This window comes from Phaethon lepturus, unplaced genomic scaffold (assembly GCF_000687285.1).
Source record: "Phaethon lepturus isolate BGI_N335 unplaced genomic scaffold, ASM68728v1 scaffold8902, whole genome shotgun sequence".
NCBI classification, from domain to species: Eukaryota; Metazoa; Chordata; class Aves; order Phaethontiformes; family Phaethontidae; genus Phaethon; species Phaethon lepturus.
Window position 1 is genome coordinate 67617 of NW_010525514.1, and position 13068 is coordinate 80684.

General features: G+C 40.0%; 1 protein-coding gene across 2 annotated transcripts in view; it reads left to right on the top strand.

Annotated features, from left to right (window-relative positions):
- DCLK1 (doublecortin-like kinase 1) overlaps nt 1-13068 on the top strand; it is a 64135-nt gene that overhangs the window by 30577 nt on the left and 20490 nt on the right. For both annotated transcript variants that reach the window (XM_010282777.1, XM_010282778.1), the window contains exons 7-11: nt 1624-1770; nt 6852-6985; nt 7668-7745; nt 8378-8474; nt 10364-10444. In XM_010282777.1, the coding sequence (XP_010281079.1) occupies nt 1624-1770; nt 6852-6985; nt 7668-7745; nt 8378-8474; nt 10364-10444 (537 nt within the window). The remainder of the gene's footprint in view (nt 1-1623; nt 1771-6851; nt 6986-7667; nt 7746-8377; nt 8475-10363; nt 10445-13068) is intronic.

Below are 13068 nucleotides of genomic sequence, written 5' to 3' on the forward strand. Positions count from 1 at the left end.
CCAGAGAAGAGGTTTTGATGTGGTCCAGATTTGACAATGGTTGGCTGCAAGCAGTTTCCAAGGCTGGGGTTTTGCATCTACAGTGGGAATAAATCTGCCCTGGCAGACTTCAGCTGCACCTCAACAATGCAAAAATGTTAATAGTTTGTTTGGGCTTTTTTAACAAGTAATGTCTGTTTTCTCAGGGTTGAGTCTTTGGTGATTGTCTTTTCCCACCTCTTTCTCTGTAGCCATGATTCCTGGAAAAATTTTTTTTTTTTATTCTTCCCCCTCCTCCTTTCTCTTAGTGAAAACAGTGTTTACTGGAGCTGAGCCTTAAAAAAAACCCCACCAAATAACTTGAGAACGTTGATAAAATCCTGAGAGTTGGCAAAGCTAGCATTCCTCTGTTGCCTTCAGAAAATACCTACTTTTTCTTTAAAATACAGTCTCCTGTGATTTTTTTCGTTGATGTTTTGACTGCAGCAGGGATTTTTTGTATTGTTTTTGCAGAATTATCATTTCCCTCCTCTTTTTTTTTTGGTCTGTGTTTCCTTTATGGTGCTGCTTTGATTTTGGCTGAAGGCCCAACACCTCTGAGTAGTGTCTCTCAAAAGATGTTTGTTTTTTCCTCCACTCTGTCAAGCTTCCCCCTTAATCTCTCCTTTAAACTTATTTTTTGGTCTTTCTCCAAGCACTTACATGTTCTTCTTCCCACTTGCCAGCTCAGCTCTGGAAATACAGTCCAAATGTCGTGACTTCCTCAGATCCTGAAGAAGATCATTGCAACTTTGAGGACTTCCACTTAATTTTCCTTCTTTTCTTTCTTTCTCTCTTATTTTCTTATTTTTCCTTTCACTAACAGTAGCTTTTAGCTGAATTAGACAACACGATGAGCTAGAAACGGGAATTAGACAACACGATGAGCTAGAAACGGGACAAGTTGCCACCTGTGTTTGTAGCTGTGGTGAAATACTAATGTTAATTCTTAAGTCTCTTTCAGTATGATTTTCTGACATATATGCTGGGAAGTTATTCGGTATAACTGCAAGAAGAGCATCACACTACCAAAAACTTCACATCTTGAGTAGAGAAATTAGTTTCTGAAATACATAAAGTTTTATGAGATGGAAACAGACTTTTAAAATACTCTAGCAGAGGTGACAGGTAGCTGGTTTGAGTTTTACTGAGAATTTCTTCATTTTTCTGGAGTTCAGCCAGACTTTGGGCAAAAACATGATGTCAACCTGTTTCTGATTATAATAGGGTGGCAAGGGTTGATATGTGGCATTGTGACAGGCAAGTATGTAGGCATGCCAGAAATTAGCAACAGGGGCTCTGAACACGCAGGTTGGCAAGTGCTGGACATGTTTCAAAAGCAGCAGCAGGTGGGAACCGTTTGCAGTGGAGACTCCGGCCTCTTGGCTGACCAACTAAACCATGACAAATGGTTCAGAATTACCTATATGTTCAGCTGCCATTATGGGGGATGTCATCACAGTACCCAAAGTTTATATCTGCAAGGAAACTGTACTGCTCCTCCCTCCTCCTCCTCCTCTATAAATGATGCTCCTTGATCTTCCCAAAATTTTTCAGTTATTTCACAAGCAGTGTTGCTCATATGCCATGGTCATTTTGCTCCAGGGAGGAGATCTTTTTGATGCTATTACTTCCACCAACAAATATACAGAGCGGGATGCCAGTGGGATGCTTTACAATCTGGCCAGTGCCATCAAGTATCTCCACAGCCTGAACATTGTCCACAGAGATATCAAGCCGGAGAACCTACTGGTAAGTGAAAATTCAGCTTTCAGTATTGTTAAAAACTTGGGAGTGTGTCAGAGAAAGTCTGTGCTTCTTCCTCCCTCCACACGCCCCCCCCCAAGTTTATTTCAGCCTTTTTAGTCATTGGTCTTTTAAGTTTAACCTTAACATTGTAAAGCTCTCCTAAGAACAACAGCTATCACAAAAAGTACAGTCACATCAGCTGTTACCTATTTCTAGGCAGTTGCCCAGGACACAGCAACAGAGTTGTGCCAGTGATCACTAGAAGTGACCTTGCAGTGAGCTGCAGTATAATTTCAACCTTCTCATAAATACAGAGGTGTTCTGTCCTCAATAGACCATTCTGTACTTCTGCAGCTGCTTCAGTAATTAGCAGCAGTTCAGTTTTACAAACACGGTGTGTATAAGTGTTGTGCCCTGCTCGTGTGGTACATCAGAGCAGAACCAGGAAGAGGCTTCAGAGTCCTTCCTCGCCCTGCTGCATCTCCCAAATAATCCCACAGCACCTTTTATTAATACACTTTACTAAAAAGAATGAATCTTCCTTTTCCTGACTGAATCCGTATGAGCCCTACCCACTGAAGGGATGGTATGGAATGAAAAACATACCCTGGCAATTAGTCCTTCTTCTGAGAATTTTGCACTCTTGAATGCAGCCATTGTGTTCTCCAACTGGCATAGTTTTATTTCTGCTGAGAAATTAATTTCTCCTGATTATTTCACCGTTCTCTGAGTTATTCTGAATTTGCTGACATGTCCCAGTATCAAGATGTCCCAATTATCCATATATTCTGCAGCCATAAAACAATGTATAAGATACCTAAAATATCAGTTCTCTCGGCTGTGTGCTCTCTGCCATGACTTAGTGCATTTACTCCTGCTTGACACAGAAGAGGTTTTATGGGGAAGTTGACTGAAGATCTTACTAAACTTCCAGGGAGTGGAATTTTTGCAGTTGAGGTTCCTCTAGTGGCAGGTGCCTTTATAGTTCTGGGTGAGGAAGTTGCCTGCCCTCATTTTCCAGAAACTGCTAAAAACGTGTCAGGTAGAAGTTTCCCTGGACACTAACAGTTGACACTCCTTTACAGCCCTTGTGCTGGTGTTCATAGGTGGCTCCCTGCAGAAGTTATAGCAATCACATGCCAGGATTAATTAATGCTGTGACTTGGAGGGTGGAGGAGGGCCTTGATGTGGGGCAAGGCTTGCCCTGCCGCTGTCTTGACCTGTCTCTAAAAGCCCAAAGTCTCACAGTTGTAGGGTTAAGTTTTGGGGGAAGAGAGAAAAGTAGGCAGGAGGTGGGGGCAACAGAGAGAGGATTAGATTTACCTGCCCAGCGGTCTCTGGTAATTGCTCACCACCAGGAATGATCACACTGTTGGCATTGTAGCTGAATTGTTTCTGAGTGATTTTTCCGGTGTTGCACATATATAAGGGTCCTACATTGATATTGATACTGAGCAGAGAGGAGGCAGCACTTAACCTCTTGCAGCATCCTAACCCTCAAAAGCCGGCATTTGATTCACAAATTATATTAATTCTCAAAGGTTTATCAGGTCCTTAAAAGAAATGACCACTGTTTTAGAAGAGTGCTTTGGAACCAGACTTACCCGCATTCTGACCCTGTCTCTGATGTTGGCTATCTGTGGCCTTAGTGTCTCTTGACCTTTCACTTTTATCTTGTTATCTGTCAAATGGGATGGGTAGGTCCCTGTATCACAAGACTGCAATTAGGGTTATTTTCATGGCATTTATAAAACACTCACAAAATGCCATATGGGTCTTAGCCTTTCTGTTGCTGAAGGCCTTCTACTTGCCTTCTGTAGCCTACCTTTTGCTTGCAGCTCTGTAACCCTTCACCTAAGTGGTCATGGCAGTATTTTTCCCTTGTTCTTATGCTGTTGCTTGCATATCGTGACTGTCGTGGTTTTGCACCTGCAAACCCCAGTAGTATTGTTACCGCAGGTTCTCCTAGCCACTGGTGTGAGAATCTGCCCTTTTCCTACCCATGGGTTGTAGCTTTAGGTTTAGGGGAGCCTTTAACAGGCCTGCCCAAAGCAAAGCAGCTAACTGGGGAGCAGCATCTGCCCCGATCAATACGCGCCCCGGTGCTAACAGCCCCATTAGCAGGAAAAAGAGGGAGCACGAGCAAGGCCTGAAAAAGCTATAGAGTTACTATAGGAAAAATATGGGGCATGAAGGGGAACATGCTGCTCTGGAGAGGGCACCCAGAGGAGGATGCTCATCTGGAGCCTCCTTATTGCATCTCTTCCTGGCTCCTGGGAGAACTTTCCCTTTCGCCTCCCTCTTTGTCTCCTTTGGTTTTTCCTTTTCCCCAAAAGTATCTTTCACACTTAGAGCTGACGTGTGCTGTCAGCTATAGACCCTGCTGATAAATCTTTGTGAGTGTGAACCTGTCTCAACGTCCTATGTGCACCACCAGTAATTTCTGTAAGTGCTTAACTATTCCTTATCACCCTCAAGGCATGCAAAGCCCACCTAACAGTCAGATGGGTAATGCTGAGTACCTGTGATTTTTCAGCAATTTTTTTGTTCTCTAGAGAGTGTCTTCCATGTTTTGATTGGAACATTTTTCATAATTGCTGCTATTTAGCACGTTTATTTTGTCAAGTCATGGGATGTCTTTATAGCCATATAATAAACCCTAGAGAACAACTTTGACTGTTGCCATCTGCACTGATCACAAGAGCAGCTTAGAAAATACTGACAGTCTTTATAGTAATAGGATACATATGGTGGCACACAATTATGTGTGGCTGCATTCAATTAGTGTTGTACAATTACACAGTTTTATTGCTTAGTTAAAACAGTGAAAGCACTACATAGTAGGTAATTTGCACTAATCCCCATTTCTTTAATTGCCCTTCAATATTTAAATGCAATGGAACACATACAGCGTTTGTTCTGAATAACATGAACATTAAATTATCTTTCACATTCCTTGACTGGCAAGTAACATACCACAGCTTCAGATTGGGCTCCTTTTTATATGGAGTTACAACAGGGTGAGGAAAAGTTACTTTCTTCAGTTTTACAAGTCAACTGAAGTAGTTTTCCAAGAAAAGTAATTCCTGGAAACAGATGGGGCAAAATACTAGAAAATGCACAGTACCAAACCTTCTGCATTGGTAAATATTGCCAAACAAGCCTCTTCCATAATTAATTTCCAAGGTACAGGAGACATAGAAGGTGTGGTCGGTTGAAGGAGGGAATTTATGAACATTCACTAGGCTAACACAACTCAGAGAGGGCTTTGTAAAAGATAACTGCATGAAATAGAATATGAGATGCTAATTAAACTGGATTCAGCTCGATGTCTAAGTGCACACTTTACATTTTTCAGCAAGTGGATATTTAAAGCTGTAGTCTCTTGCCTTTAATTAAAACTGTTGTTGAAATTAGATTTATTACTGCCATTTCAGAGAGCACTTTCTTTAGTTTCAGGAACCAGATGTATTTAACAATCTATGTTTTTAATAAAACCATAATTGCTTTTTTTCCAGTGCATTTCTATAAGCCTATCTTTTTTTCTGGCTTAGTAGCAGAGAACTGTGAATCTATACCAAATTGCTGGTCCTTCTAAAGATCCAGCTGTATTATTAAAAAGAAAATAAGGAAAGGAGAAGAATTCTGTGCATTCTGAATGTCTGCTTGTGGCTGTATCACCTGGTAGCAGGGATTCAGGACAGAGAGGGATTTTCTCTCTATAGACATGACTAACGTTCACAAAGGAGAAACTTGGGAAGGCTGTATAATACAAGTAATTATTATGAGCTGTAGCAGATCTGTAGCAAACAGCAGCAAGAGACTTCAGGATCTCATTTTTGCACCAAGCGAATTCTTCAAGGGCCCGTTGTTGAATTTATTGCATTTTTGTAAGAAAAAAATATAGGCTTTTCCTCTGCAGGCAGTGTAGATAACTGTGATTTGTCATGTAGGAGTAGCTGGTAAAGTTGGGTATTAAGGATGATTTTGGTTTTGGTTGTGAAGTATGATATCTTCTATTTTACACAGTGTTACTGCTAATGGTTGTCAGGATATCACTGTTGGTGAGCCAGGCTGCATGGAGTTTTGATTTGGGTTACAAAATAACAGTGTGATGCATATATACTTTAAGAAGACCTCCTCTAGACTGTTTCCATTTTTTAAGGTGTTGTTAGAGTAAACTACATTAAATCACATCATAAACAATTTCAAAATAGGGAACAAGAACCCAAACCAGCATCTGGATTAAAGACAGACTCACAGTCTAGTGTTTAATGTAGTTTTTTTTGTTTTAAGCATTATTTGTATGTTTTCAGTGTTTACAGGTTTGGGGTTGTTCTTTTGCATTGAGCCGGCTTTTAAAATTATGTGTTTTTAACTGATGTTTCTGGCTTTTTTCTTGTGACTATATCTTAATCTCCCTTTGCACCCATAAAAACCCATGAAAGTTCTTGTTGCTGCTGTGAAGACCATGTTTTAAGACAGAATTTTCATGTATACTCATTAACTACCCTACCTATGTCCATTGATGATGATGATAAGATACCATTAAGACACTGATTGGTGTTTAACAGTCATCCAAGGAGAGGACAGTGTTTCTAGGTGAAACAGTCCAGCCGGGTTTGTATGTCATGACTTCAATACACAGAGAAGAATCTGTTGGTGCAATCAGTACAGTCACTGTTGTATTATCGAAGAAGATGAAATTCCCGTGCAAGCCTTTAAGCTCTGTGCGAGTAAAATAAATAAACTCAAAAACCTTACACTGTGAATTGGCTGGCAGGGGGAATTTAATCTCAGAACATCACTGCTGGACCTTTTGCTTCTGGACTTTAGCTTCTAGCAAGTACTATGTCTTTGGTTTGCCAGGTAGCAAGGTAAGACCTTCCCAAACACCCGGAGTGCATTCAAGGGAAGTTGGCCAAATTCTCTGTGAATTTTCAAAGCATGCAGAGAAGTATATTGTAGGTAAGGAGGAGAAAAAAGATTGTAAATTAGAAGGAACATTTCAGTCAGTTAGTAAATGATACAGTAGTTACCTTGATGGTACTGTGTTAAACCTTTGAATTTTCCTCCTGATTTAGGTTTATGAACACCAAGATGGAAGCAAGTCCCTGAAACTAGGAGACTTTGGCCTAGCAACAATTGTGGATGGACCCCTATATACTGTTTGTGGGACCCCAACATATGTAGCTCCAGAAATCATCGCTGAAACTGGGTAAATCACTTCTATTCATGATTCATTGATGTGTACCCAGTGGAGCATGTTCTCACCCATGTGCCAGATAGGAGTTCTTGCAGTTGAGATTTTTATGCTGCCTTTACTTGGCTATGATGCAGAATCATAGCTCATAGAACAATTAAGTTGGAGGGGACCTCTGGAGGCTATCTTGTCCAAACCAGCTCAGAGCAGGGCCAACTTTGGTGTGATATTATGTTCCTCTACCAGTTTTTGGCCTCAAACTTCGCAGCTTAACACTGAGTTAAAAATTAGCCATTTGCTGATACAATAAAAGTAATTCTTAAGCTGTTCCTAGAGAATGTTAACTACCATTCACTTAATTTTATTTTGTTATCATACACTGTCATCTTCCTCTGATTTGTTCCACAGAGTAAATGCCTGCTGTCTTGAGCAGGCTTCACGCTGGTAGGCATCACTGTCTAACTCAAGAATACGGCACAACATCTTGTACGCACTCCTACATTCTGATCTGATGTAGTTTTAAGATGCAAATGTAAAAAAGATTTGAAAGTGGAATTAGGATAGGTAGATAGGACATAGAGAAAGTTCAGATGAGGATATATAAGAAATTATTAATAATTCTGAAAATGTTTCCTCTATTCTTGTGCTACAGTTCATAGCAGTCGGATGCCTCTAACCATGTCTCTCATACTTCTAGATACGGCTTGAAGGTGGACATCTGGGCAGCGGGTGTGATTACTTACATCCTGCTCTGTGGTTTCCCTCCGTTTCGTGGGTATGGACTGATCTATTCAACCATCCTTGTTCTGTGAATTGGTCCCTGTTCTGCTTTTGCATTAAGCACAGAGATTCACACTGGAAAAAGTTCTCTGCTCTTAGGGTTTGTTTTTTCCCATGCTCTGCACAGTATTTTACACAAACCCCATAAATGTCTGTGATTTTACTGTAAAATCTCTGTCTCACGTTTGTTTATTTTAGTTTAAACTTCATTGCATTACAAAACAAGAGCCTCCATTACGGGTTCTGGGTGCCTTTGCCTGATGTTTAAAATACACAGTGAAATAAGCATCTTCTTTCATGGACCAAATACAACATATTTTGTGGTCGGTAAAAGGTAATTAAAATGTAAGCTACTTAATAAGGACATCAGATCTTTTCTCCCCCTCAAAACAATTGCAAAGTTGTTGACAATCCTAAAAAGAAGCAGGTTGCCTCAGAAAGAATGTACCAAATGATGGTCTCACCATTCACGCCCATGGTTGCATGCTTGGGGGGAATTGACAGTTTCCAAAAGCATTCTAAGGGATTGCCAATTGAAGGCAATTTCAAGAAGCCTGTTGAAACCAGCTCTGGAGATAATTTCTTTGTGGGTTTTGTTGTTGTTTTTGTTTGATTTTTACTTCACAGAAGTGGAGATGACCAAGAAGTGCTTTTTGATCAGATTTTGATGGGACAGGTGGATTTTCCATCTCCGTATTGGGACAACGTTTCTGACTCTGCAAAGGTGGGTTTATAGAGTTGATGATACCTTCTTCTCCAATGTTATTCCAAGTGCCAGTATCTAATGAATGTTGTTCTTTCACGGTGCTGTATTTGACATGTTTCATACATCTCCTGCTTCACTTATAATTCCTCTGGGTCACCGAGTACGTTGTTGTTTTATCACTGTCTGTCTGTTAGACTCCAGGTGGTTCTGAAAGGGACCCCGTCTTTATATGATGTCTCACACACCAGAGTCACCAGCAGCCCTTACCGATCAAGAAAAATTTTAAGTAACTTTGCTTGACCTACACTTCTTAGCTGGAATGCTCCCTGGGACTGTGCTTTGTATGTACTTTTGATGGGGACCAGGTACCAACCTGAAGCCTTTGAATAGTATATAATAATATTATAGGGAGGCTGTTTTCCCTTTATTAATCCCATTAGTTCATATGTCTGTTGTTTCTTTCTGTCAAAGAGCCAGGCCTTGCATTGCCGGTGACCCCTAACTGTTGTCAGACTTCTTCTGTCCACCAGTTCATGGGCTGTGACCTCTTGGCACACGACACAAGAAGTAGAGCTTGAGGTGTGCTAAGGCAGATAGATACAATACTTTTCAGATACAGATCCTGACAGAGTTCATTATACTTGCAGAGCAGATCAAATTTTTTAACTCCAATTAGTGCATGGGAGCAACAGCTTAACTCGCAGACTTTCTAGGGGTCTGGCATTCACTATAGTCATGTGTATAAATATAGAGAGAGAACGAGATAATACACATGTGTATGTAAAAAAAAAAGCCAAAACCATAAAACTATTCCTATGGTCATCCTGTAGATAAGTGCTTAAGTTCTGCCTGTTTACTGCTATAGCCTGTAAGGTAAATCCAGGCAAAACTGTCTTCCTGTTTCTTTCAGTGTGACAGTGTTTAATTAATCACAAAAAAAAAACCAAAATTTGGAGGTGGATCATAGATTCATAGAATCATAGAATCATAGATGCACGTAATGAAAGTAGCATTCTATGTTCCGAATCTCCGTTCTTTGGAGAGTTAGATCCTACTTTTACAGATATGTGGAGGGTGATCAGGACTAGTGTTTTAGCTTGTTAACTAATGAGGTTAACGAATGAGATACAGTCAGAGAGTTGGAAGATGTCCTCTAAACCACGTCATTGTATTGTAGCAGGATTTATTTCGTTGCGCCATTAATGAGAGCTCTGCAAGTCCTTTGCCAACGGTGTCTACCAGATAGTTCAGTCTATCAGTCAAATATCTGTTTTGAAGCGTTAGCCTATTCATTTAACTTCCTGACACTAAGAATTATTAACTTTGGTCTTTGGTGATACCCCTTTATTTGCTGTCATACTGTCATCCTTTCTGTGCACTCTACTCACTGGTGGAATTAGATATAAGTTTATTTACATGCTAGTTGAAAACTAGGGAATTGCAGAGGAAACCAGAGGATGAAAAATAATGTTTTAAAGTGGTTTTTTTAACACCTCCTGTGTCATTTATACAAGAGCTTAAAGTAAACGTCCAAATTTGCTGGCTTTTTTCCTGCAGAGGAATTAGCTTTTTCTTAATGGGAAGCTAACCTAATTTCACGTGACCATCTGTTTTGTACATTAGCTATTAAGTGCTCTTCTCTTAAACAGTGGCTGCAGAACTGTAATTCAGCACTGTCTTCTAGATTTTCAAGGTACTGTTAGATATTTATTTAAAAGTTCAGCTTGAAGTTCAGCAGTTCATAGTTGTTCTTTTTTTTAATAATCTTAATATATTTCTGCAGTTAGTAGTTCACTCTTATCTTTGAGCACTCCTACATAATCAGTTGAAGAGCACTTTAGTGAATTAAATGCTGATTTGTTCTTTAAAAATGTTCTTTATATTTGACCCGGTATTCCATTTCTCAGGAACTTATCACAATGATGCTTCAAGTAGATGTAGATCTACGATTCTCAGCCTTGCAAGTTCTTGAGCATCCATGGGTTAATGTAAGTGTTTTCAAGCTCGTAGATGCTGCTTGTAATTTGGCACCTTTGAACTCTTTTCTGTCAAGTCTTTTCTATGCCCTTTTGGAGCCAACACATTCTAAAAATGCCACAGATTTAACTGGAAATAAGCTGGGTTACAGGCTGGTTTAGTATATCACATGTACCTTGGAGTAGTCACTACTTTATGCATGCTCAGCTACATTTTCTCTGAAATATTTTGGGCCAGGTTTTCAACAAATCTCAACCACACTTGACAAATTTATACCTCTAACAATCAGCTTGTGGATTCAGTGACACATTTTGCTTTCCTAAAATCAGATGAACTTAAAAATCTGACAGTCATGATTAAGAGCTATTGAAATATAGTCCATAGTGTTAAGCCTACTTGATCCAGCATAAAACAGGGAAAACTTTAGAATCATATTTAGCTTCTGACATTGAAATATGCATATATTTATGTGCAGCCATATCCATTTAATCTGAGTTACCACGAAATAGCTATTTATGTATCCTGGCTTATCGGAGCGACTGGACATTTGCCATAAAAGTGGTAATCAGTGAGGTGGCATATGGATAAATCTGGCAGAGAATAAAGAGATTTCTCTTTAATTAATATTGAGACAAGGACACTACTTAATATTTGTTTATTATTTCAGACCATTTAATATGTCTTAAAATATTTGGATGACAAGAAAGAAAAATTGGAGAAAACCCAGCTTCAAATTCAGAAAGGAAGGTTGAGAAAAGAAATACAAATGGGACAAGAAGAGAAAAAAAAATTGAAGGAGGAAGAAAAAAATGTTTTGTTTTGTTTTGTTTTGTCTGTGGCAAGTTTGAGTGTGCAGACCTCCCTGGAACACTGTTTGGTCCCTCAGCTGCTGGATTCGAAATCTTTTTCTCACTAAAACACTATTCTAAAAATTCAAATATACAGTAACCTCAAATGTTAATCTTCTTTTATGAAGTGTCCTGCATATAGCCCAGAATAGTGGTCATCAGTTAAGTGTTTATCAAGTATATGCTTTAGTCTTGGAGGCTCTTTTATTGCCCCAATTATTTTTTTTTTAATTTTAAATGCTATTGTCATGCAGAGCACTTTTGTAGTGTACAAAGAGTGCAAGGAACCAGGACAATGTCTGATGAAAATCTTTTCATTTTTAAGATGACATTCAGGCAGCTGAAATATTAACTTTCCTTGGTGCCAGGTGCTGTCCTTGGACATAGTGTTCTGTCACAGTCTGTAATGACTTCTGGTGACTGGGATGTCTCTCTGTCTCCATGGGAGGAGGACGGGTGGGGATCTCTGGATTGCTGCTGAGGAAGAGATGGAAGTGACTGATCAGAAGCTACAGAGAGGCCAGATCACCTGCAGTGTCAGTCTGCACACTGCTGCTGAGGTTACTGAAACATCACTTGTTTACACCACATAAGGATGTGGTCACTAGTCTTCCTCTTTTTCTGAAAAGTACTTGGGAACTGTTAATAATGTCCCCCCGGACACCTTTTTTTTTTTTTTTTTTTTTTTTGGCTTCAGTTACACCACGATGTTTTTTAGGAAACTGTTTTAGCAAGATGTATTAAGAAGAAGAGGTGCAGCTCTTTGCCAGTAACTTGATGGTGATGGTGGGCAGGTGACATGCGAGTCTGCTCCCTGCCCTTGCTAGTGCCTGCTGATGGGGAGGAACAGGGCTGGGGGCTAAAGTCTTGTAACACTCCTGAGCTCCACTAACCAAACCTGCGCTCTGGTTACTGAAGGACCCTGGCACATTCCTGGGTTTCTGTGCAATAAGTCAATATGTGGAGCTCTTTGCCAGAGGATGCTGTAGAGGCCAAGTATAAATGGATTCAAAAGGGAGTTTGATACATTTTTGGAGGATGAGCCCATTGGCGCCTATTAAATGTGGTGGTCTGGATACAACTCTTGGCTCACAAAGTTCTTAAGTACTTGGTTGGCAGAAACTGGAGGGTATACCAGGGAAAATTCAAGATCTACTTGTCTTCCTTAAATGTACTATTTCATAAACAGTGACTACGATTCACTGTTGGAAACAGGACACTCTGTTCAGTTCACCTTTGGTCCAGCTCAGCTGCACTTCTCATAGTTTTGTGCTGATTATAATTCTCTGCAATCAAAACCTGTTGCAGTTCTGTCCATAAACAAGTGAAAGAAATACTCTGTGACAGTTCTGTAATTTCTTCTTTTCTGTCCAATTGCTGTTAGCAACTGAGACGAATCAGTATTTCGTCTTCAGCAATACCCTAACAGTAGTCCAGAACACAGATCAAAACCTCTTTTGAATTCTCTTATGTATCCTCCAGATATTTTTTCTGGAAGGAGAAAGGCCAGCACTGGGACCAGTTCAGGAAAATGCTTGATTGAGCACGTTCCAAACGTTGCTCCTATTTCAAGGCATTACACATGGAAACGCTTAATATCAGGCATAAAATTAACTAGATGGCACTAAAATCCTAGTTCACTTCAGGAGAAATAGGAACGTGGCTGAGTTGAAACAGGTGCTTAAATGCTTTGGTGAAAAAGGACCCTTCCCTGAAGTGGGTCTGAGAAGTACGCGGCAGCGTACCTGCTTCTGTACGGAGGCAGAGCGATACACTGGGGTCACATC